We start from the raw sequence: 2,513 nt of genomic DNA, 5'->3' as shown, positions 1-2,513 counted from the left end.
CACTAATGCACCCCACGGGGATACGCTTGGTCTAATAAAACCTTGCCTAAGCAATTCTTGCAATTGAGCCTTAAGCTCATATAGTTCTGTCATTGTCATTCTATATGGAGCCTTAGATTGTGGCTCCGTTCCAGGTAAGAGTTCTATAGAAAAATCGAACTCTCTCTTAGGTGGTAACATGGTAAGATCTTCTGGAAAAATATCTAGAAACTCTGCAAGGACAAGATAATCTGTAGGGATTTTCTCTACATTATTCAAATCATTAACCATGATGGCAATGATGGAACATCCTTTTCTTTGGGCCTTCTTGAGTTGCATTGCCAAAATGTATCTCAATTCAAGAGGACTTTGAGACCCGAAAATTTCAACGGAATTCCCAAAATCATCCATGCAACTAATGACCTTATCTTCACAGTTCACTATGGCTTTATGTTCAGTCAACCAATTAATACCTAAGATCACATCATATGATCCTAGTGGTGCAACATAAAGGTTAACTTGGGTTTGGAAACTAGGCAGTTCTAATTCACTGCAAAATAGACAAGTATCTACCCTCTTTTCTGCTCGATTTCCATACTGAACCATCCATGAATTTGAAATATAACCAGGTTTAACAGATATTCTAGAAACTACTTGTGGATCAACAAAACATTTAGTAGCTCCCGTATCTATTAAAATAGAAACTGTTTGTCCAAAGAGCTTACCCGTAATTTGGATAGGTGCGGCTTGGAAATCAGCTTGACGATTGTCGACAGCAGCATGAATCTAATGTTGAGGGGCTCCTTGCTGATATGATCCTCTCTGTGCTGGGGTACGTTGTGTACAATTGGAGGCGTAATGACTCCCTCCACAATTATAACACCCATCCCTAGGACCAGGATGGCCACCTGACCTTCCTCTGTCCATATTCTGTCGAGCATTGGTGTTGTTGTTTTCTTTCTTATTTCCATCCTGATTTGCTCTTCCTTTTTCCTGGGTGTTGGGTCCCCTCTTAAGATTTCTTATCTGTCGATTGTTGCTATTGTGATTCCTTTGGAAATTTCTATTCCCAAAATTTGGTCGGTTGTTCTCATTCTTTCGAAGGTTCCCCAACTGCTGTAACTTCTGCTCTTGCTTAGTCGCCTTTTCAAATACCTCCACCATAGTTAATGGATTATGGATATCCACCTCTGCTCCTATATGGGTTCTTAAACCCAAAATGAACTTCTGAATGTAGAACCTTTCATCCATCTGGTATTGCGGAACATACTTAAGGAGATTAGTAAATTTCTTCCAGTACTGTGTTACCGACATACTACCTTGAGTAAGGTTTTGAAATTCTGTCATCTTCTTGTCGAAGAATAACTGTGGAAGCCACCTTTTCCTGAAGGATTGTAAAAACAAATCCCAAGTGATCTCTCTTGGTTGTAGTTTCCTTTCTAACTTTTCATTGTCCCACCAAGTAGCAGCGTCACCAGACAACTGATAAGCAGCCCAAACTGCCTTGGTTTCATTTGACATGTTGCAGAGACCAAAATATTTCTCCATTTCAATTACCCATGCCTCTGCACCATCACCAATTGTTTTTCCATCAAAATTTGGCGGGGCTATCCTTTTCAAATCCTTTTCCAGCTCTTCTTCTATTCTGGCTTGGTTGTCGGGTTGCTCCTCAACCCTTGGGGCTTCCTGTCGGACTTCTCCGACCCTTCGAACCTCTTGTTCAAGATCATTCATCCTTGCACTTTGCTGATTTAGTAGATCAAGAATTTGATCTAACCTTTCGTTCCCATTACTTGACCCCGCCTTTGTGGTTCTTGAGGCCATTTATATTTATTAATTCTACAACAGGGAGATATTGATAATTCTTAGCAATAAGAGACATATTTGCAATGTTATGTCTTTCATAACTTTTATAATATTCCCTAACTTATAGCCTTATAAAGAAACTAGAGAGTTTAATACTCCTATTGAATATTTAAGAAAAACAATATAAATTTAAAATATAACAATATCAAATAATTTCATTCTACTTCTTTCCCATTTACTATATAAGTTAGGTTCAAAGTATATATATAGATATCATTAAGGAATACACAATTTTTAACTCAAAATACAATAGAAGACATCTTTATTTGATAATAGAAGAGAATACATCTTTATTTTATAGTAGAAGGGATTACATCCTTATTCGGTAATAGAAGGAAAGACATTTTATTGAAGTGTTGTAACATGTTACATCACTCATCAGAAGGAGTCAGGGGAGTGGATTCTTCCCACTCATTACGACTTAATGGGGTATATCCTTCCGATTCAGTCTCACTTAGAGGGGTATACTCTTCGGATTCTTCAGAACTGATTACTATTGGCCTTATAGGTGAATATTCCAACTTAGGCTCTTTTTCTTTTTCAGGGATATTCTTCTCAGAAGGTATTACAACACTTTCTTCTGGGACTTGTTTCACTTCAAAAGGGGCGTCATCCAAAACTGGCTTGACAGGTGATTGAGGATCCTTTTTAACCCTCAGGTAATGGGC

General features: G+C 38.1%; 1 protein-coding gene across 1 annotated transcript; it reads right to left on the bottom strand.

Moving 5' to 3' along the window:
* Positions 1-765: 765 nt before the first annotated feature.
* LOC131858408 (uncharacterized) lies at positions 766-1,803 on the bottom strand. Its single transcript, XM_059211642.1, has 2 exons — positions 1,537-1,803; positions 766-1,344 (listed from the first exon to the last, which is right to left on the bottom strand). Exons 1-2 carry the CDS (start codon positions 1,801-1,803, stop codon positions 766-768), a joined length of 846 nt encoding a protein of 281 aa, XP_059067625.1.
* Between the last annotated feature and the right edge of the window lie 710 nt (positions 1,804-2,513).

The sequence above is a fragment of the Cryptomeria japonica genome, chromosome 9 (genome assembly GCF_030272615.1).
Source record: "Cryptomeria japonica chromosome 9, Sugi_1.0, whole genome shotgun sequence".
Taxonomy (NCBI): domain Eukaryota; kingdom Viridiplantae; phylum Streptophyta; class Pinopsida; order Cupressales; family Cupressaceae; genus Cryptomeria; species Cryptomeria japonica.
Note: the sequence above shows the minus strand (reverse complement) of the source record. Positions and strands in the feature narration are given on the sequence as shown.